The sequence below is a fragment of the Mustela nigripes genome, chromosome 8, assembly GCF_022355385.1.
Source record: "Mustela nigripes isolate SB6536 chromosome 8, MUSNIG.SB6536, whole genome shotgun sequence".
Lineage (NCBI taxonomy): Eukaryota > Metazoa > Chordata > Mammalia > Carnivora > Mustelidae > Mustela > Mustela nigripes.
Window position 1 is genome coordinate 64,209,950 of NC_081564.1, and position 21,221 is coordinate 64,231,170.

A 21,221-nucleotide genomic window follows, 5' to 3' on the forward strand; every position below is an offset into this window, starting at 1 on the left:
GCCTGGTCCCAGCTCCTTCCATATCCATGTGCTGCCTCCTCTTTGCCAGGATTTCCTCCTCTGCTGTGCCCCTTCCTCTGTGTCCTGTTTTACAGACTTAAGGGAGAAAAACATGATTTGTCAATATAAGGATATAGAACTCCTTGGGATCGGAACTCTCTGGGTTTCCCTATTTTTGGGCCCCCAGACCTGTCTTCCACAGTCACCCCCAAGTCCTGTGTGCGAGTGACCTCAAAGGGTCCCCAGAGCTGAAGATTGCCCAGACACTCCCCTTCATAGCTCCACCAGAGGAGGAGGGGCGGGGGTGGGCGAAGGGGGAAGGGAGAGGGAAGACAGGCAGGGGACTTAAGAAAGGTTGAGTGAGAAGGACAAGGCAGGGAGGAGGTCAGCCTGGGAAGGTGGAGAGAGTCCAGGGTAAATCTGGTCTAAGCCACATTTAGGCGATATTAACACACGGTGTCCAGGTGAGAGGCCATGTCAGTCCCTCTGACCCAGCCCAGAGAATGCAGGGCTGTTTCCTGAAAGGGTTTGGCTAACAAAGGAAGACCAAGAGGGAAGAGGGCTGGCTGTCTTCAGAAGAGGAGGAATTTTCAGAGGAAGATCTTAGCTCCTTCATCCTTAGACGATAACCTTCTCTAACTCTGAGCTGTCCCATGGTGCCAGGGGCCACATCTGATGGCGCTTCTGTGGGCATGTCCCAGCAAGAAAGCCCACTCACCTAGAGACAGGTAACCGGACTCCTGTGCTACAAGGAGGTGGCACAGCAGGCCTCTAATCACCTTCCAATCTCTTAATCCTGTGACTCTGTCTAGAAAAGGAAACCAAACCCAGACAAGGGTGGAAGGGGCCCTGTTCAGGGAAATCCCAAATTGATGTTAATCCCCAAAGCACAAACCTTCCCACCACGCTTTGGCACATTCGAGACTTGTTTTACAAATGTTCATGAAAACGAACAGTAAGAAAGAGCTCAGGATCCGAGGTCCTCCCCTGGCAGCTCAGCCCAGCTCAGCCCTCTGAGGGATTGGGGGCCCCGCACCCCCAACTCTGGCATGGAGCCTTCCAGCAGCTTCGGGTTCCTCCTCCTCCTCAGGTCACAACCACATCACAGACTCTCAAGGCTCTCCTGAATCCTCTGGGATCACCGGGGGCCTCCTGTCTATGCCAGTCCTTAAACCCCCAACATCAGATTCTCTTTGAAACTAGAGGCCATGTGTGCGTTGTGGCAACTTGTCACAATAGATCACTCTACCCATTACCAGCTTTCTAAGTTACGTTTTTCTTAGTGTGATTTCTGGATGAAAAGACCTGCCAACCAACTTGCGGAAAAACGAGACATGTCCACCACATGTAAATTAAATTTGAATCTGGTTTACTTGCAGAATTTTACTTAAACCAATTCTCATTTCTCTCTGTTTCTCATCATTATATAAAAACTCATCCTTTGTATAAGCATGGAAAATGCTGAACAATGAGTAAGAAGTGAATATTGCACATTTAATGACCAAATAAGTCGTGGTTTTTAAAGGCCACACTAGACATGGGGGAAGGAAAGGGTAAATACAATTAGGAAGTACTTGTTGCCCCATAAGTGGTTTTAGGCCATTGAAAGAAAAATAAATGGTAACCTTCAGTGCTCAGACACATTGCACCTGTACATTAAAAAATAGAAGTTACAATAAACAACATTCATTCCTTAAGCGATCTCATTACCCCCAAACAGGGTCAGTAGTTTAACTTTATTTTTCAAGTTATTCTCATCAGAAATCAGGAACCTGTCCCGCCTGGAGGAAGCATCGACAACAGCTTCTATAGGACAATTGGTGGCTCTGTAAGGATCACAACGGACCAGAACAAGGTCAATTATGAGCACCTGGCCGTAAGCCAAGAACTTTATCCAGCTCAACCCAGATTCAAACATAAGATCAGTCTGTTTCTTGTTTAAAAAAAAAAAAAAAAAAAAAACAAGAAAAAAAGCAACATGTTTGTTTCCAATATCATACTCTGCATTTTGTTTAATAAGACAAAGTTAACTGGGCAGAAAAAAATTCAGCTACTACCTCAAAATGAGCCATAAACTTGGTCCAAAAATGAAGAGCAGTTTTGAAGGATGGGTGCAAAGCCTTGGTAGAAACCAATCATGCAGAGAGGCGAGACCAGTCTTTGGAGGGAAATGTTGTTAAACTGCAGCTGGCGTGTGAATTCACCATGAACTGAATGTACCAGCCATGGGGCTGCTAAGAAGCGATGCCATCCACGGCCCCTGGGTCCTCGCTGCTGTGACTGACCCCCAGGGCAGGGGCCGGGTGGAGGGCACAGAACGGAAGCGTACTCCCCAGACCCTGCAGGTGCACGCCACCTCTGGTTTGTACCCTTGGAGCCTCATGTGTCTCGAGTCCTGGCCCTGCTACTCACGGACAGCCCTTCTGGAGTACCATGGGCTAACTTGGGCACTTTTCCCAAAGAGCAGCCCTGTTAGATGTTGGGGGTTAGAGGGCCAACAGAAGGCACTGAGCATTTAGCCTGAAGACCAAGAGGTGGACGGGTGGGGTTAGAGGTGTGATGAGGTCTGGAAATGTTGGAAGATTTGTCTGAAGAATAGGCAAGCAGCCCCGGCCTGGCTTGCTTCAGCCCAACCGTTACCAGTGTTATCAGGCCAGTTTTGGCACAACATCAAGCAGAACTAGAGATAGCTGGCCACTGGCCACGTGGGCTTGCCCATGAGGGGCGGGACTACTGGGCGGGGTGCGGGGGGGGGCAAGAGGGGGTCAGGCGGGGAGGCTGGAGAAGCGCTGGGGATCCCTGCTGAATAAGAAGTGGGACCAGATGAGCTTTAATGTTCCTTTGCCCTAATGTGACTTTAAAAGTCACGATTCTATAGCATTTGCTTCCTGCTCCCAGAGAAGTCATTAACCTTAGTATGAGAATCCCAGTACAAAACTGTGTATCACCTTCACTCAAAAGGAAGAAAGGGCATGAACACACTGCTTCGGACAGCGTGGACACGCTGACTTCAGGAACCGACCGGGAAGAATGGGGTTGGCACCTGGTTCAGGTGAGATTAGGCCACTCCGGGGGTTTGCCTCAGAGCTGAGCGACTCCAGCAACCCCAGGAAGCAGATGTGACTGAGCCCCAAATAGATGATGAGGTTCTCTGCGTGCCCAGGAGCTTGGGGAACATGCTGGGCAGGTCCCGGCTCCTCCGTCAGGCTGAGCAGACACAGCAGCACAACCTCCCGTCCTCAGCGTCTGGACATCCCAGCTTCCCGCCGAACTCACTCATCACGGCTAGGCGCGGGAGCCAGGAGTGGGGAGACCTAGGGTGCCTCTCTGACCATCCTGTGTGTGCTGCAGAGCGCGGGGGATAGGGGGCAGCAGCAGGGCAGGTGCCTGTCATCAGCCAGGAAGCTGCCTGATGTCCCTATCTGAAGCAGGTGGCGCCAGGGCAGGTGGGGGCGGCCTGGGTCTGGCAGGATCTCGACAGCCATGCATAGCACGGGAACCATCTCTGAAACTGGCCCTGTGCGCTCGGGAGGCCTACTACTTTGGGCAGCAAAGGCGCGTCAGCCCTGAAAGCCAAGCAGGAGGCTGGTCTATTCTGCACCAGGAGGCCACAGCAGCATTGCCACCTTCTGACCTATCTGTCTTCAAAGCACTTTCTCGGCCCAGAGCCGCTCCGAGGAAGCTCCTCGGCAATATGAGCTTCCACTATTGCTAAGCCTGCAAGAGTCAGGGAGGAGGCACTTTCACGGACCATCTCTGATACCAAGTTCCAGTGTCAGATAAAACAGAGGACATCGGGCATAAAAGTGCATCAACTGTAACTGAAATACTTGACAAGACAGTGTGAGGTCCCTAAAATTCATATTCTTGCCAGCTACAACCAGAGATTGATTTTATTTTTTGTAATTTTTACAGACCAACCACATTATAAATATTACAAACCTTCAAAAATTAATAGGTTAATCATAATTTTCTTTAAAATGTACATACTGTCACTCAAAATTTTCACATTCTAGGGTATCAATAATTACAGCTTCCTCAGAGAAAAGAGCACAAAAAGCCCCTCCTATCATAAAATCTGTGTTGCCAAATCGGCCGTGGAACTATTCTCAGCCTCTAACCCTTTCTGACACAGCACGGGGAAGCTGCCTGATGTTGAAAATGGAGACCCGCAAAAGCCAGCTAGCTCTGTGACGTGCCCCTCTGAGACAGCCAGCCTGTGACCTACACACGGGGACTGTCTCTATCTGTGGGGCAGAAGTGCTCTGCCTGACTGGAGAAGTCTGAAATGAGGAACAGCTCCTGCACACTTCCACATGTTGGGGGAAGCAGGCTAAGGACATCTGAAAAGAGATTATCACTCCGTTAACCTAGATCCCTACCCCCTGCTAAGAGCTCTCAGTTCAGGTATTTTTAGGTAAATAACCTTGGGTTATAAGTAACCCATGAACAGAAGACCTATTATGCAAGCTGAACAAACAAAATCGATTCTGAGCCAAGAGAATTAGGAAGACAAAAGTCAAACTGTTCATTCCAGGGGGGGAATGACGGGCACAAGAAGCTGGCGACAGAACAAGGCCACGCTATAGACAGGCGTTGGTAATGGGTGAACTGTTACCAACAACAGAAGGCACAGGCTACGGGGAAAAGCAAGTTTCCATGGACAAGTGCTTCAGCAGATGTGCGAACTTCATCTGACTTTAAATGTGGATGAAGAAACACACAGGGACCAGAGTGTCAAGTTCTGACTCTGTCCCTCTCTCTAGAGAGCAAGGCCTTCCGATTTCAAGCCCGGTGTCTAACAAGAGTTGGGAAGTCTGATGTCTACAGGGACAGAGGAAGTAACATGAAAGAGGGAATGCGCTGGGGTCGGCTCCACAGGGATCACGTCTACAGTGAGCACACTCTCTCCCCCATGAGAGTCACACAAAACACGCAGCCACTGTGCCACCTCAGTTGGCGGGGTCATCTCCTTCCCCACGAGAACCATGGCTAGATGGAAACGGACTTGTCACCATCTCTGCTGTCCACTACAATCGAGATCAAGTGGCCTCATTTCAGATAATGACTCACTTTAATTCGGCATTCTCTCCATTCTGAGAGAAGTCCTACTTGTAAGCTGGTGTATATCTCCCCATGGGAGAAATGCAGAAATTTTCAAAGCTTCTTTTACCCCGAAGGAGCAAAAATGGGATTCAAAAGTGAGGGTTCTACATGATTCCCAAAGCAGTGAGATCTGGCACAGCAGTCTTGAGATTTAAATAAAACAAGGAAGACAGACATGGAGACACAAGAGCCCCGTGCGGGCTCCTGGGAGGGGACTGGGGATCCAGCCACCGAGAGTGGTTCTGTGCCCAAGTGGGACTCGGGAAGTTTCTCCTGTCGGGTGAACATCAACACTAAAAGGGCCCCAGGAGGTTTCAAGAATGAAGAAAACACACACACACACGTGTGCATGCACAACAGAAGTATCTAGTGCCTCCCAACTTGCATCTCAGTCAACTAACTCATTGGCCAAACAGAGCTCTGCAGTGAGACTGAGCGAAGTTACTTGTGCAACAGCAAAGTTAAATGTAAACATAAACAGCAACAGGGTTTCTTGAGATACTCGATGTTCTATCGTATGTTGTCCAAGTAATGCACTTCCGGATAGAGACCGTTAACGAGGAGAGCCAGGAAGCTTTTCCCATCTTGGAGGCAATGGCCAGGATGTTTTATAAATTGCGCAGCCTGTGAGATCTGATCTTGGTAGTCAACATACTGCTTGCTTGATGGCAAGGATTCAAGTGCGGTCAGAGCCTAAAAGACACAAGAGGGTTAACTGCATAGATGCATGTTAACGTGACTCCCACAGGGGCAGCACACGTGCCATTACCTGGTACAACTGTGAGCCCCCAGAAGGCCTACAGAACTAGAGTACAATCCCAGAGGCAGGCACCAACTAACCACCGGGGAAGGAAGCCAGCAATTCAAGCATGTCTGGCTTCAGCCACCTTCCACCACATCCAGCCCTCCTTCCTCCTGGCCTGTGCTGTTTCCCAACCGTTCGCACAGAGAGCCCCTGTGGCAGGCGGGCTGGCTGGCTCCTGCCTCAGCCTCCTTCACTGGGGTGCAAGCAGAGACCTCTCCACCAGACCACCTGCTGCCTCTCCTCCTTCCCAGAGTCTGAACCAGAAATCCCAGGGGCCAATGGCCTGTGCAATGTTTGATTTGCCATTGGGTTTGCTCTTAGGTTGTAAAATCATGTCATATTAAACGAGCTGTATGAAATTAAAAAGAAACGAGCGTCTAAGTGCTGTAGAGGATAAACAATAAGGTAGTTCTATCGGTCAACAGAGCACAGATCAAGTTCCTCTGGCTCCGCCTGCCAGAAACCGTGCAGGTGCTCCCATGCCCCTCTACATTTCTTAATCCTATAATTTTAACATTTCTTTCCTTCATAGTGGGAGAAGAAAAAAAGACTGTATTTGGAGAAAACAAAATCGGAACAATATACAAGTTCCCCCACCCCCAGAATGCCGACTGTGGCCATAAAGATCCCCTGTGCCCCCCGCCTCAGCTGTGCGGGCCGCTGCACCAGAAAACAGAGATTCAACGGTGGAATTTGCTTGGCTCAGTAAACAAGGAGGGAGAAGATTTCGAGGATGGTAAATGAACGGGCAGCTTAGAAATAAATGGCCAGGGGGTCCTAGAGTAGAAAATAAACTGGAGAGATTTAGGTACCCACCGAACTGCTGTGTGAAGAGTTCAACCTAAGAACAAGGATCAAGGGGGGACAGGCGGCAGTCGTCGCTCTAACGGCAAGCCCGCGGACAGGCAAGGCCCTCGGGAGATCACCCACCCACCTGTGGCGGTTCAGCCTGGCTCACAGACCGGCTTTAGGAACTCAGATAGCAGTTGGGTCGGTCCAGGTAGTGCATAGACCTATTATTATAGACCGAGAAGCCTGTGAAACCCCAGCTGACTGGACGGCTGGACGCCTGCTCTCAGGAGTTGAGGCATCACCCAGCACCTGGCTAGCTCGGACACTGCAAGGCCGCAGACGAGGAGCTGGGGGTCCAGGTGCTTACTGTTCCCCCAGAGGCCTGCAGAGCGCAAAGGGGGTGAGACGGAGCCACCGAGTGAGCCCCAGCCCAGCACTCACAAGTTAGTGCGCCCGCCCCCCTCTGCTCCCCTTCCCTATCACACAACCAGGAAATTGTCCCTATTGCCCAGCTGGTTACAAGGTTCTAGCAAGTGAGCAAACACTTACACCAGGGCCTGCCACGCATTGAAGACTCACGAATGCAAGCCATTGTTTTATCTGAGACACCTCTGTATGCACCCCGCCAGCCCGTTTCCAGGTCAAAACAGTTACGGGAATGGGACCACTGGCTTGGGGCCTTCGGTGGTTTTAGAGTAAACTATCATCATAGCTGCCATTCTGTCCCTGTTTGGTCCTTCCAACAGTAGCTAGCTGTGGTCAGCCTCCAGACTCACAGAACAGGACCTGCTTCCTTGGTTCTCAGTGAAAGCTCAGCTAACCTCAGTCTCCACTGTGGCCCCAGCTTCGGTGCCAGTGCCCAGCCCCCACCAAGTGGCCGGTGAGCATAGCCATATTCATCAGAACCCAATCGGATCCCAGACCAGCTTGTCTGCCCACGACCTTGCTTCTGCTAGGGCGACAGAGACGGTGCTCGCGGCAAGAGCCTACAAAGGTGGTTTAAAACCTGAGGCAGACACATACAGTAACCATTTCCCAGCACGCAAAGCACACCAAAGAGCTACTCGGGGACAATCACATCCTCGTGCTATTGTCATGTGTAAAGACCAGCACTGCCACCTCCCCTACTCCTGGGCAGGCCGGCTGAAGGACTCCTACCCCAGAGCTGAAAGCTGTTTTTACTGACCTGCTGAGCTTTTGGGGTCAGATGTAATTCCGTGCCAGGCTTCAAACGGATCTGATCCTCCGAAGGAACCTGAACCGAAAGGAAGGCGGCCATGCCTCGAGCAACCACTCGGAACCTTAGGTGTCAGGGAGAAGTCAGAAGTAAATGACTATTAAAGGAAATATTTTACAAATAAATACATTTTCTCTTTAAAAACAAGATAAACACATTTCAGACCTAATGTTGTTATTAGCCTTTGCAGGCAAATCTTAAAAAAGATCAAGAAGGAACATTAATTTTCCTTCCATTATCACTGCCCAAAAAGGTAAGCAACACTCAGACTCAGGAAGAAAAGTCCTGCAAGCATGTAGAAATAACTTGAACTCTCAGATGTTGCTGGTGTGAATGTGAGAGATGGGGTAGGAAAATAGGTTTAGGCAGTTGCTCAGTGACAGAGTGACCATATGACCCAGCAATTCCACCCCTGGGCATATGCCCAAAAGAACAGAAAACAGGTGTTCTAACAAACATCTGTAAACGAATTTCACAGTGACACTATTTACAACAGCCAAAAAGTGTAAACAACCCAAATGCCTATCAAATGATGAATGGATAAACAAAATGTGGGACATCACACAGCGGAATATTACTCAGCCGTTAAAAGGAGTGGGGTACAGTTACATGATAAAACACAGGTGAGTCTTGAAACTTCATGCTAAGTCACAGAAGCCAGACACGAGGTCACATACTATGTGATTCCATTTATATGAAATGTCCAGAGTAGATTCAATAAAGTTGGCAAGTCAACTAGTGCCTGTCAAGAGATGCAGGGGACAGGGGTCTAGAGAGTAACTATTTCAAGGGTGTAAGATTTCCTGTTGGAGTGACAGAAACATTCTGGAAAGAGACAGTGGTTGACGGCTGCAACACCATGTATGTACTAAATGCTACTGCATCGCACATTTTAAAAGAGTTGCCATCATAAATTTTATGTTACCTATAGTCTACCACAATTTTTTTTTTTAAAGATTTTATTTATTTATTTGACAGACAGAGATCACAAGTAGGCAGAGAGAGAGGAGGAAGCAGGCTACCCACCAAGCAGAGAGCCCGATGTGGGGCTCGATCCCAGGACTCTGGGATCATGACCTGAGCGGAAGGCAGAGGCTTTAACCCACTGAGCCACCCAGGCGCCCCAGAAATCACAAAGTCCTGCTAAATTCTATCACAAACAAAGACATGTCGTCAACCGGTTTGGACTGAGTGATTCCCAAAGTTGCAACAAGAGGATGAGCTATTCCGTAAGAATGCTGACATGCGAATCCTAAGAGAATTCTTTTCAACACTGATAAGGGCTTGGAAAGAAAACCTTTATGCAAATAAGTGAGATAAAAGGGAGGTGAGTGGCAAATTCTTTCATGCTCCGGAATTTCTTAGCAACAAAAACTTAAGACTTGTTTCTCATTATTTACCCTTCTTATCAGTTAACTTCAACTCATCCTGACTTCCAGTTCTAGGAGACTGAGTGCCTCGTGGGACCTGGGGGACCTGACAAAGTACGCAGTGAGGAAGCTAACTGGGGTATTTTACCTAACCTTGCACACCCTCACTGGCTCAAAATCAGGCCGAAATCAGAGTGTGGTCAGGTTATAAAGTCAAAACACGACAAGAGATACGACTAAGAAAACATTTTTTAGATGTGAAAACAAAGTTGTTCTAAAATGAGAAAAAAATAAAAATGTTTTAAAAAAGTATAAAAATGTAATCAGGTGCTGATTTTCCCCTCTTAATCTATGGGGAACCCTAGCCCTTAAAAGTCAAAAAACCTACTGAATCATCACAATCCCTGAGCAGGACCAGATGCCGAGGCCCATTTCCAAGAGCGGTGGCAGGTACCTCCTTACCTGTTAGACAGGGGCGACTTCCGGCCCAGCCCGATTGCCCCCAGAATCCCAGAGCCAAGCCTCTCCTCTGCCAGCAGGCTCAGCCTGCTCTGAAGCATGAGCAGAACTCGAACGACCGATTCTGTCAAGACCGAATCACACTGCTCCGTCTGCATCAGCGAGAGCTGCAGGACTTGGTGCCACCACAGAAATAGCTTGGCCTCTTCCTGCGCAGAGCTGTGGGGCAGGAGGAGGGCCCGGAGGAAAACAAAATTAGAAGTGCAGTCTTTCTATTTAACTGAAAGTCCACATTTGAATTTTAAGTATAGGGCACACTCAGTACTTTAAAAGGCTGCGCTAACAGGTAATAATACAGTGAGTGTGATACACAGCTACAGGCCTACGAACCTCGGATACACCTGTTCCAACCACTTGCTTAAGATGAGCAGCACTTTCATTTCGTTCCTTAGCGTCTGCTCGCTGTTTAAACACTGAAGCAAGTAGACATACAGAGTCAGGTAACTGCCGAGGGACAGGCACTCCTGCAGAAATTCTTCTATGGTGAGCTCAGGAACTTGAAGGGACACTAGAATGGGGCCCCATCCTAAATTCTGATTGAGGGAACCTAAGAAAAGAACACCAAGAAAAGACAGCAAGATTAAAACAGGAATCAAATTATTTAACTGCTGTCATGAGTCTTTTCGCTTTAGGCTTCATGTCAAGCCCACGGAGGTCCCCGGAGGCCACCCAAGGGAAGCATGGCAGCCGCTTACACTGGAAAGTCCCCATGCTGAGGGCCAGTGCCCCCACTAGCCACTGCAGAGGGCCAAAATCAGAACTCCGTGTTCTCACAGTCACCCTTCTTGTCTTTGTATGGTCATTAAAATTGCAGGTAGACACTGCCTGTCCAGTCATCTAAGATTCTTCATCTAATACCTTTTAAGTATGTTATGAAAATTTATGCTTTTCCAAGGAAAATTATTATTCTATCCTACTGAAGTATTTCCGCTTTTCCAAAGCTTTGTTGGACTCATCCCTCAGTGGAAATCAATTGAAAAAAATTTTTTTTATTTTAGTAGCATGAATGAATTTGAAGCAAGAGTGTTATCCTAATGGTTCTCAAGTCTTTGAGGGGAATGACAGTGGGGAGATGGTGACATGCACAGCACCTTCCATGGGGTGACATGGGGATAGGTCATGGGTTTGCCAAGAAAGGACAGGGGTAGGTTATGAGCACCTCAGCCTCCTTACTCTAACACCCTTCTTTCTCTCCCACTGTGTGCACAATCGTGTGTCAGGGTATGAGTTGAGCTGTGCTAATCCGAGCCATTCTTCTTAACCAGACCACATTGTTTCCAGAATCAGAGTTTAGGGGAAGGTTAGGGAATAAGAAAGATTTTTTAAAGGCAAGGGTGGGGTGGGGATTGAGCTCTTTGTAATAGTTTAAAAGATGTGACAAAAAGCAATAAAAAGACTTACATGAAAACTCATTTTAACAAATGACAAAAATAGAGAAAAAGAATACAGCGGGTCTTAATATAAAGACTCTAGCTTATAGCATTTGAAAAGCGTGGCCAGGCCTATGGCTTACACAATGTGCCCACCATAAATGGGCTGGTCTGACGCTCCAAACCACCGTAAAGTGAACTAGGGGTTCCCTAAACAGAACCATAGTTGTACCGACAGACATGGGCCACAGGTTCTCACGCTCACTGCAGATCTTTGCAAACAAAACAAAATACAGTATACTCAAGTATTAGCTACTTTAACAAGGAAATCTGTGTGCCGCTATCACCCACTGGGGGGAGTGGTCAGGAAAGGTACCTCCTTCTGACAAAGCTTTGTACTCCCCTGGAAAGGACCCACCGAAAGAGAGCTTCGTACCTTCTTTGAAGTAGGCAGTGATGCAGGCTTCCGTGGTCTCCGCCATGTGGCGGACGGAAGCCAGGCTCTGACAGGCTGCTGTCAGGAGGGGGAGGACCACCAGCCCGTGCACTTTCTGGCCAATCCAGGTCCGGACACTGCCCCGGAGGAACTCTGCCGTTGGAATAGTCGCATTGTTCATCATCATTAGGACTTCCATGAAGAGGCTGCTGAGGGCCATGTGTCGGGTCTGGCTGTCCATGTCTGCAGGGGAACACAGACACACCGTGAGAGGCCGCCGGAACGCCAGCATGACTGTGAGCAGCCTCGGCTGCACACCAGGCACCTTTTACAATTCCACTAGCTGAACCCGAGAACCAAAGCAGATGCTCTGCAAGGTGCTTCGCTGTTACAGTTGGGATGCAGCACATGAGTACTTCGCACGAGCACAGCAGGAACCACCGAGAGACCCTTGGGTATAGCAAGTGGCCGAGCAAGACTTTAATAAAGAGATGTTATCCAGCTGGCATGGAAGACCAAATTATTTATCAGAACATGCTTACTCAGACATTAGCTTCCAAACTTTGCTCATCTGGAAAACCAAGTACACAGATCCCAGAAGTCACGTGATAAACCTACTAGAAAAAAATACCTCCACACTCACCACTACCAAAGCTGTCGATACTCTCGTGTGATTTACAAAGAAGAGAGGTTATTACTAAAAACAAAATATTAAAGTAAAGAAACACCTTTAAACCTTCTTAAAAGAGCTAACTTAATCAGCTCTCATTTCTTTGTTTTTTAAATAAGTGGACAGACTGAAATTTTAAATGGGTCTTTCAAAAACAAAAAAACAAAAAAACACAGAGATGAAAAGAACACAGCATGTAAGAAAAAGCAAGTTCACTGTACAAGACACCGTAAATGAGCGGTTAAGGAGGTGGATTCCTTCCTCACAACCCAAAACAAAAACCTTGCTCACCAGGTGTTTGTGGAGAAAACTATTCAAAGGGCTATAGTTTTTGCCCAACTATTTCTAATTCTTCTTGAGCTAGGTAAAATTTTTTAACGGAAAGAAGTAGGCCGTTGTCACCACAAGGCTTCCGTATTCATGTCAGTGAGAGCAGGGGGAGTCTGGGCCTTACCACAGCTATCAAATCAAACTCACCCACCTGCAAGTGTTAAATAAACCCTAAGGTAATGTTATTATAAGACCTAATAATGATCAAGCAAGGACTTCAGAAACCAAAGTTCTAGATCAAAGTTCAACAATGTTATGTGTTTAAGTGTGTATTTCGTCATGTATTGCCATGGGAACTGGCATTCTTCTCTAAGACCTTATCTCCTTATCTCTGAATTTCAGCTCAAAAGCAATTGCAATTTTAATGTGCCTTTTAAGATGACTCATAGGAACAAAAAACTTACACAGTGAGCCTCCCAATAGATTCTACCCTCTCCTCTCCCTATGCATCAACAACACAGACAACAAACATTCTCTTAAAAACCAGATCTGCTCCCGTAACTCTTCTGAGAAAGATCTTCTAGAACGACCTCCTCTCCTGTACTTGGCCAGCCATTATCTGACCTTCACAGCCTAAATACATTTAATCAATTCTAAAACCGTTTCTCTGGTATCACCTGCTAATCTTTTTTTTTTTTTTTTTTTTTTTTAACATTGACTGGGTGTTACTAGCTAGAGGGGCTGATGCTAAAAGGTGGAGTGCACTGTCTCATCCCAGGCTTACAATACCCATATGAAACAGGTAGTACGACTATTATCCCCATTTTGCAGATGAAGTTATACAACTTGTACAATCACACAGTCAGCAGGTGGAAAACCCAGGCAGTCGGGTTCCAGACTCTGCTTTTAATACCATCTTATATACCATTCTATACTGCAGGTATGTTTAAGACATTTCAACCGATTATTTACCAGTTCCAACCAACTCAGACAATGACCCCAGCTTTCAATTGCTATGCTTCCCTCAATACTGCAGTTGCCTATTTTCAAATGGTATTTAAGTAAACACTAGAATGTTTGTGAGATCCATCCACGTGGTGGCAGATTTTCACTGCTGTATTCTATTATATAAATATACTACAACAATTCATCTACTGAACACATGGGTTGTTTCTGGTTTTCCCACTCAGATGCAGAGCTACAGAAACTGTTCACATCTCCCAGGGTACAGGTGCATTTCTTTTGGAATATTCCAAGGGGCAGAATTCTGAGTCACAGGATGCACAAACTATTAGATGATGGATGCCAAGTTTTAAAAATGGTTGTACCGGGGTGCCTGGGTGGCTCAGTGGGTTGCAGCCTCTGCCTTTGGCTCGGGTCATGATCCCAGCGTCCTGGGATCGAGCCCCGCATCGGGCTCTCTGTTCAGCAGGGAGCCTGTTTCCCTTCCTCTCTCTGCCTATCTCTCTGCCTACTTGTGATCTGTCAAATAAATAAATTTTTTAAAAAAATTATAAATAAATAAATAAATAAATAAATAAAAATGGTTGTACCAGGTCCTCTGTGGCCAGCAGTACATGAGCTCCACTGACCATGTACTCACCAACCTGGTATCAAAACCTTAACTGTACTCATTCTGGTGGCTGTGTCATCACCTGTCACTAAGGATTGAATCTGCATTTCCCTGGTGATGAACATGGTTAGCACCTTTCTGTAAATATACCGGCCATTTGGATAATCTCTTTCGTAAAATGTCAATTCAAGGGACTTGTTCATTTGTTCTACTGGGTTGTCTTCTTCTTCCTTCTTTCATCCAGTGTGATCATTTTAGTCACTCATATTTAATGTAATTCCTGATGTAACTGGGTCTAAATCTACAACCTTACAATATACTTTCCATTTATTACTCCAATTCTACATCCCTTTTTTGATCTTTAGTTCATTATTTCTTATTCCTTTTCTCCTCCTCTGGTCTGGAAGCTGAACACATTCCAACATTCTTAGAGTGGTTGCCTGACCAACTGCACGTGCACTCTTGACTTTCCAAAGTCTGAATGTTAACCAGCTCCAAGACGGTGCCAGGGCTCTGTAACACTCTGACTCCCACCAGCTCTCTCCCTGCTGGTGTCTTAACCCTGGCAGGCATTACTGTTACTACTGCTTTAGACAGTCACGTTTCCTGTACATTCGCCTACGCGCTTATTTGCCATTTTCACTGATATTCACACTCACTCCCTTCCTATGTATATTCTCTGGATTATTCTCTCTCTCCTTCCACAGTCTTTGGTTGTATTCTGCTGTTCTTTTTATAACTTCTTAAGCTGGATTCTTATCTTAGTAACCTTCATCTTTTCACAATTTTAATATACGCATCGAAAGCCAAGAAACTAAGTCCCACTTTAGCCACACCCCACAGTTTGGATGCATTCTGGTTTTTTATCCAGTTCTAAATCTTCTAAATTTCTACTATGATCGTTTCTTTGCTCATCAGTCTGCTTCTTAATTTCCAGGGTAGAGTTATAGTTTGTTATTGATTTCTAAATTCGCTGCACTGTGGTTAGAAAGTGTGAGGTCTGTCGCTCACTGGTCCTTTGGGATTGGTGGAGACTGCCTCCAAGCTGATCGAGGGTGAGGCTTCTTAGCCATTCTGAGGGGGACTCACACCGTGTGAACTCTCACCGCGTGAATTCTGCACGTATGGGGCACACAAATCCTTGTCCATGTGCACACAAGACCCAGCAAGGCCCTTCAGACTTCCTACAGCCTGATTCTCCTTCAACTTCTTCAACTACTGTGAGATGTAAGGCAAAATCTCTTACCGTTGAGTGGATCTGACTTTTCTCCTCCTAACTGTGTCAGTTTTCACTTCAGGTATTTGCAGCTGCTACCGTGTAAGTAGGTACAAATACACTTATCATTATTATATCCTCCTGGTGAATTAAACTTTTTATCAATTTTCAAAGACTCTCTTTAGCTCTTATTTATTTATTTATTTATTTTATCATGCAACTTCAAAGCAGGAAAACACCCTAGAGATCATCTGGCTCTGTAACGCTTTCTGCCTCACAGTCCTATCCATCCAAAATTAATCTACTACACCAGCTTTCTGTTTTAGTAATCGCCTGATATGACTGCCTTATCGAAAGCTTTCTAGAGCCTACACTCTGTATGTACTTTTTAGAAACAGCTTAAAGCTTGATACTGTTCCTTATTAGTCCAGGCTGACAAACTTTGTCTTTTAAGCTGAGCGTCAGTCCACTTACATTTACTGATGTACTTAAACTTTACTATCTTATTTTGGGTATTTTTCTCACCTTCTCCAAGCTTCTTTTCTTGTCTTCTTTGGACCAAATGCATTTTGGCCATTCCTTTTTATCTCTCTCCACTAACTTGGAAATTATACATTTTATTTCTATACTTCTAGTGAATTTCTTAGCAATTTCAACATTCACATTTTTATCAAGATGTAAATTTAATCAGTTTATTGAGCTCTTGAACAATACTAAAACTTTAGAATGCTTTTAACTCAACCTCCTTCCTGACTTACGTATACTTGTGGTCATACAGTTTGATTTTAGCTTTTGCTTTTTAAACCACTAAATGCATGATTACTGTAGTTTTCCGTATGTGCCTAACATTTTACCACTTTCTCTGCCTACTTTACCTGTTTATAATCCAAGTCTTTTTACTTGCGATCACTCTACTTCTACCTAAAAAACAGGCTTTGGGATTTCCTTCAGTGATGTCATGAGGACAAACACTCTTTTCAATGAAAGTATCTTTAGATCACTCTCACCCTTGACAGATGGTCTCTCTTAGCTTACAGGTCCCGGTTACAGGTCATCTCCTCACAGCACACTAAAGCTGTTCCACGGTCTCGGCTTCCTTTGTTGCTACTGAGAAGTCAGTGTTCAGCGTAAATGTTGTTCCTTTGTAGGTGTCCTTCTGTCTGCCCATTTGTCTGTCCTTCCTGGATGTGAAAATTGTTTCCTTTGTTCCTGGTGCTTGTGTAGCATCACCACAGTGTGAAGTGTGTAGAGGTGTGAATTTCTCTGTCCTGCTTAGGATTCGCTGAACCCAAGGAGTGTTGTGCTCATCAGCCCTGGAAAATTCTCAGCCCTGCTGTCTCTCCGGCTATTACTGCCCCCACCCTCCCCCCTTTCTGTCTGTCCTCTCCGGGAATTCTGACTAGATGACTGCATGTACGTTCCATCCTGGCCTGTCCCCTAGGCCCTCTAACCTCCCCTCCACGTTCTTCCTCCATCCGCTCTACATTCTGGATACCATCTTCATATTTATTCTCCGGGTTTACTAATTTTCTCTTCAGATGAGTTGAACCTGGTGTTAAACTAACCCATTAAGTTTTTATTATAAGTGTTGTATTTTACATTTCTAGAATATTGGATTCTCTCTCAAAGCTGTTTCTGTAATTTCTTGCTCTTTATGGACATTTTCAAATCTCTCTCATTTCAACAAATAGATAAAAGTACTTTTTTGTTTACTGTGCTAATTATTCCAATATCTTAAGTCATTCTCTACTGACTTGCTTGTGGTGCTTTGTTTCCGTGTGTGTGTGTGTGTGTGTGTGTGTGTGTGTGTGTGTATTTTCCTTGTGTATTTTATGACTTCTTTTTTTTTAAACTCTGAGTTCATACTCCTTGGAACTCTGAGGCCAGAGCTGAAGATGGGTTTCTCCAACACAGCTCTGAGGGTGCTCTCTACCAGGCATCTAATGGCACTGCCAACCCAAAGCACTAAAACTTAGTTCCCAGGTTGAGGGATTTTTCTCTGGACAATCTAAGTAGTAGGAATTTGTGCCTCAGACCCATATGAGGGTCAACTTATGCCTACCATTTTTTCAAAAGAGGTAGCTCTTTCCCCACCACACAGACATCTGACCCAACACCCAGGTCAAACAGATCACGGTCTTTGCTCTCCTCTCCCAGGAGCAAGTTTACCTCCAGCTCATCCTTCCACTGAGGATGCCATTGTGTGGGCGATGCTCACGAGCTCCCTTCAGGCCCCCGTCTCCAGCAGGCCCTGGGCTTTAGTGCCCCCTCAACTCCACCCCACCCCAGTTTAAGACACTTCTGTGGAAGTCTTCGGGGGGGAGCCAGCTTCAGCACTCCATCTCCCTTGACAGGTTCCTCCTCCCACTTAGCTTCTGACTTCTAAGATTTTCCACCACCTCATGACAAGTTTCATTGTTGGTTTCTTAAAAACACTTTGTCCAGCATTCTTAGTTCTTTTCAGCAGAAGTCAGGACACCCTGTCCACCAACTGCCAGGAGCATGAGTTCTCCACACACAGTTTCTTTACATGTCTCCAGGCGACTCTGAAGGGCTCTTTCAGTGAGGAGCGAAAGCATGTTGGAAGGCCGCACAGGGGCCGTCTCTGGCTCCCTCCTACTTACTGACTCCAGCTGTCTAACTAGGTCCTCAGTCCCGTTAGCCTCACCAGCATCTGACAGTGTCAACCCCTCCTCAAGTTCTTTTGTGCCTCCCCCGGTGCTGAGATGACAATGTCCCTGGGAGCCTGTCCTCTTTCCCAGCACCACTTCTGTGGGAACAAGATGGAAAGTGTCCTGCCCAGCACCCCCTGATCTCAGAAGGCCTCACACAGCAGGGATTCACCGACGGAACGAAGATATGACTGCCCGTGGCCACTCACCAGGTGGGTTAAAGACGATAATATCATCCAAGAGCTTAGACATCTCCTTTTCTAGGGCGGCTAAGGTGATTTTTCCATTTTGTTCCAGGGAGCTGAGGAACTGAACCATCTGATGAGTGAAGGCTCGGCACTTTGGAACTGCATCCTGACAAACAACAAAAGGAGCATTCATAGAATCCACCCCAGAGGTGTTAACTGAGTATTCCCTGGGGGCGTGTCACTGCTCTGAATGCTTCCGGAAGGAGAGGTGGGGACACAGCAGGAGGCCACATGAAGACAGGTATGTGTCTAAGGGCCCTATGTCTAGGGACATGCAAATCTGTGGTAACACTTACTCCAGCACCCACATCCTCCCACATTCCAGAACACTCTTCTTTTTCACTACATCAATAGCAACTTAACTACACACTGATTACTTGCCAGAAACTTTTCCAAAAACCTCTATGTTCACTATCTGATTTAACTCTCACAACACTTTGAGACAAAATATTATTTCCAATTCAGATGAGAAAACCGACATCGAGAATGGCAGTAAGCTGGGGGCCAGAGTTTGTCAGGCTTCAAATGCATGCTCGTACCTTCGCTGCCATTCTGCTGCTAACGGCATCCCTATCTCTAAACCAACGGTGGCCGCCCTCGGTCCTTTTGACTTCTTGTTAGCGTTTGGTACAGCTAGTAAGTGAAGGTTTACCAAGAGAGGTAGTTAAAACTACAAGACCTGAAAGGCCAGAAGAGGAGTACACCATGACACACATCCTCCACAGCTCAGCTGAGCCATCAGCTGGGTTTGAGACTGTCCTCAGCAGCACCCCCACTACCACGACCTGAAGAACACTCTGCCTTTTAAAGCACCCACTCAACCTACAAGATGTTTCTGGCTGTCAATAGGGATGGAAAGGCCTGCAGACACTCTCAGGAGCTTCATGATTAGTTCCGCAGAAGATTCCTTTGCCAGGATGATGGCTGGCTGGTAATGGCTGCTGAAATAACCAAGCACGCTCTGGTAGGACACGGTATCCACGAGATGCCACGAGAGTGAGCTTGTTTGTCCAAGGAGGTTCAGGAGAGGTGAATCCTAAAAATACAATACATACTCCTTCAGTTTTGGAGTCTTCACTTTCCCAGAAATATGTATCTCCGGTTAACAGTGATCACTAGATGGTCTATATGATAAGCACAGTTAAGATGTCATCTATTGAAGCTAGAAATATGAAAATAACAGCCAAGGTCTTGGCAAAAATAGATTAACTTTTAAGTGTTCAGAACCCAATTTTCAAAGGAAGTCTCAGATCTAGTGGTAGAACTAGCAATTAAGGAGATATAAAGTCAACCTAACGTGCATTCTCTAACTCAGTGTGTTTCCCTTCATAACCCAGAACGGGACTATGAATGATCCCAGAGAATCAGTCCCCTGTTGAAGGCACACCCCAGATGCCAAGCAGATACTCACAGTGACAGGTGTTAGGGAAACAAATGAAAAGCTACAACCTCGCAGGAGTGCGGCCCTAGGAAGCCTTGCCAAGCCTTCACCACAGGCCCTCCACACTTACTGCTTGGTCTACCAGCTCATCTTCCTTTGCCAATAAAATCATCATGAAAAGGAGGCAGACGATCATGCTCCGGGTCTCTGGACGGGGACTGGGGCTCCAGGCATCAGAGAGCACACTGACCCAGTTGACTTCACATAGGACAGAACCCAAAAATAAGAAGCAGCTCTTAGGGCTTCCTCGTTCCACCTTAAAGGGAAATGAATCAAAATCAAGGTTTTCCTTTAAACTGTCTGTGTTACTGGAAATGTATATAAATCAATGCCTACTAAATTAAATTTTTAAAAATAATTTTTCAATTATAAAAATCTACGAATCCCTCCCTCCAAAGATTTAGACTTAACATTTGTAAAATTTTTTCTTTCATGCTCAGTGAATGTGTACATTTATCAGCTTATTTAGAGTTCATTATTTATTCCATTAATTCTCAACAGGAGAGGAATGACCTTCCACAGCTTTAAGCAGGGTGGCAAATGTCACCAATGCTCAGGGGACTCCATCATGGTCCTCAGATGTGCTAGGACAGAACAAAGGTTGAGATCTACTAGTCAGTAGTTCCTAAAGCTGATTGTGCATCAGAACCACCTGGAGGACTCACTGAAACACAGATTGTGGGACCCCACTCCCAGAATTTTTCATTTCCTCCATCCAGGGTGAGAGCAGAAATTTGGGTTTCTAAGGAGCTCCCAGGTGCTGTGGACACTGCTGGTCCTAGGACCATACTTTGAGACCCACTCTAGTACTGTATATAATTTTTATACTGCCTTTTTGGCATAATGTTATGTTATAAAAATGTCTCCACATCATTAGGCTTTGTGATTTTTAATGGCTGCATAATGTTTAATTAAATCCTATTTAAAATATATTAGGGATGGGTGAAGAACAGTAAATGTATTTTACAGTATATAACCAACGTCAGAGTTACCCCTTATTAGCCTACTTCGGCGTGTTTAAAATAAAACATGGCTAGCTATAAATTTTTCTATTTAAAATGAAGATTAAAAAGCTCTACTCCATTTGTAAAACCACAGTCAGTGCAATCTGGTGATGATTCATGCCCTCCCGGAACGACCATCATCACAGCACGCTACCTGCTGCTTCTCTCCCCTTCTAGAAAATGATTCCTCATCCTCCTTTACCACCTGTTCTCTCTCCTCTCCCCAAACCCCTCAAAACACATCCCTTCCTACTCCAGCAGGACACACAGAGCTGAAAGCTTCCCATTTCCAGCCGGGTCAGCATCTTCTCTCACTAGGCAAAAATCCCCAGACAGGCCGAGGCTACAGCAGCCCTCAGGGGCCATGCTCCCATTTCATCTGTCACACAGCTGAGGCCGGGCACTGACTGAAAGCTACCCTTCGGCTCTTTAAACAAATGTTCGTAACGGTGATAAATGCCTACTCAGGACCTATCTCATATACTAAAGCTG

The 21,221-nt window shown here is 46.1% G+C and overlaps 1 protein-coding gene across 2 annotated transcripts in view; it reads right to left on the bottom strand.

Annotated features, from left to right (window-relative positions):
- Positions 1–1,348: 1,348 nt before the first annotated feature.
- EPG5 (ectopic P-granules 5 autophagy tethering factor) overlaps positions 1,349–21,221 on the bottom strand; it is a 105,012-nt gene continuing 85,139 nt past the window's right edge. For both annotated transcript variants that reach the window (XM_059409581.1, XM_059409582.1), the window contains 8 exons: positions 19,796–19,981; positions 19,111–19,320; positions 18,246–18,390; positions 11,636–11,878; positions 10,160–10,376; positions 9,773–9,988; positions 7,890–8,004; positions 1,349–5,799 (listed from right to left, as the gene is read on the bottom strand). In XM_059409581.1, coding sequence (XP_059265564.1) covers positions 5,617–5,799; positions 7,890–8,004; positions 9,773–9,988; positions 10,160–10,376; positions 11,636–11,878; positions 18,246–18,390; positions 19,111–19,320; positions 19,796–19,981 — 1,515 coding nt within the window. In that variant the 3' untranslated portion in view covers positions 1,349–5,616. The remainder of the gene's footprint in view (positions 5,800–7,889; positions 8,005–9,772; positions 9,989–10,159; positions 10,377–11,635; positions 11,879–18,245; positions 18,391–19,110; positions 19,321–19,795; positions 19,982–21,221) is intronic.